General features: G+C 34.4%; 1 protein-coding gene across 1 annotated transcript; it reads left to right on the top strand.

Moving 5' to 3' along the window:
- The first annotated feature begins 608 nt into the window (after positions 1 to 608).
- LOC117121223 lies at positions 609 to 1,584 on the top strand. Its single transcript, XM_033266350.1, has 3 exons — positions 609 to 816; positions 923 to 1,135; positions 1,460 to 1,584. Exons 1-3 carry the CDS (start codon positions 609 to 611, stop codon positions 1,582 to 1,584), a joined length of 546 nt encoding a protein of 181 aa, XP_033122241.1.

The following is a 1,584-nucleotide window of genomic DNA, read 5'->3' as shown; positions in this document are numbered from 1 at the left end:
TATTTTGTACAAAATTTTTCGCGACATCTACAACTTGTGGAAACTCGGATACAACTGATGGTCTACCAGCGGCTCGAGATGATACAGGTTTTGGTTTCTTTTTGCGCAAGTAACTACCTGAAGCCAATTTGGATGTGATGTCAGGTTGCAGCATTTCAAAATAATCTTAATGATAAGTCAGCTCTCGGAAGAATGATGTTTAGAGGTACAAATTTGTGGTTTATAAAAATTGTAGGTGGATGTCACCGAAAAAAAGTTTGGATTTTGATTGGTTTAACCACACAACCTTTTAGAAGGCCATAATAAGTTAAAAATTAATATTTGTATACCGTCCGCTAATTGCCTTTAAATATAAAAGCGCTTTTTTCATTGTTTTACGGCGTTCTTTCACCAGTGGGCCTATAGAAATGCCAATCCTTTTGTGCATCGGTAGGCGAGTGGTGCGTTTAGCTGAAAACCCTGCAACAATGGGGACTGATGCTAAAATTAAACAAAGGGAAAATGATCAAAGCGGCATCCAGTTATATAAACTGGTTCGAAATTAAACATCCATCATATCCCAGATCGTTTTGATACTGATACTACTGCTGTTTACTAAAGTTCCCGTAATGTCTCGCCGTCATCGCACTCCAAAGGATTTCGAAGAAAGTACTACCGTAGTTAAATCGAAGAAATTGCATGGTGATGTTGTGATTGATAACATAGTTGATATTGTTTGTGATGGGAAGAAGTTCAAGTGCCGCATCTTGGGTCTGTCTGATGATCCTGCCGAGTTGATCGCATTGGATGAACAGTTTTGGAAGAATGGTGGACTTGGTAAGATTTTTTTTTCTTTTATTAAAATCTATTTTCAATTTATTTTTTTTTATTACTAGACCTATATTTATATCAATAATTATTATTTATGTTTATTTTGAAACAGATGGTAAATCAGACACATCAGAATTGCAATCTACCGAGAAGCTTGTAGACCAAACAGGTGACATGGAAGATGACGTTGATGAACCACCACAGCCACCTCCAAAGAGACCCAGAAAAGGAGCGGAAAGTATCCAGACTTCCAACCCCGATGACAGCATCCAAGAATTTGTTGATCAAACCATTGGCACTCTGCTGGACAACACGGCGGTTTATCGCAAGTTTACTTTTAAGTTGTATTAAAATCTACACAAGCATTGCCTTTCATTTGTGAGCTGTCGTGGCAAAATGAGTCTTAATACTGTACAAAAGATGCAAAATATTCGTATATTATTATTATTATTATTATTATTATTATTATTACAGTAATTCGTATGTTTATTACTATTGTTATTAATTCGTATATTATTATTATTTTTATTATTATTATTATTATTATTACAGTAAATCGTATGTTTATTTATAAATTTATTATCAATATTATTATCATTTTATCCTGTATTTATCATGTATGTTATATCTCATTTTATCTTATTAACAGCTCGTAGTGACTGCAAATGCAATCAACTAGAGGTTATTGTAGCCAGACAACAGAAGTTTTGCGAGGAGCTAATTGTAAGGCAGGAAACTATGTACATGGAGATGATAGCCAGACAAGAAAAGTAG

Source organism: Anneissia japonica, unplaced genomic scaffold (assembly GCF_011630105.1).
Source record: "Anneissia japonica isolate Jap-2015-1 unplaced genomic scaffold, ASM1163010v1 scaffold4760_len149829_cov215, whole genome shotgun sequence".
Lineage (NCBI taxonomy): Eukaryota > Metazoa > Echinodermata > Crinoidea > Comatulida > Comatulidae > Anneissia > Anneissia japonica.
Note: the sequence above shows the minus strand (reverse complement) of the source record. Positions and strands in the feature narration are given on the sequence as shown.

Excerpts from the sequence above, each read along its gene's own strand:
- LOC117121223 (XM_033266350.1), top strand. The coding sequence starts at position 609 with ATGTCTCGCCGTCATCGCACTCCAAAGGATTTCGAAGAAAGTACTACC. Across the intron at positions 817-922 it reads TTGGAAGAATGGTGGACTTG|ATGGTAAATCAGACACATCA; the intron begins GTAAGATTTTTT and ends ATTTTGAAACAG. Across the intron at positions 1,136-1,459 it reads GGACAACACGGCGGTTTATC|CTCGTAGTGACTGCAAATGC; the intron begins GCAAGTTTACTT and ends TCTTATTAACAG.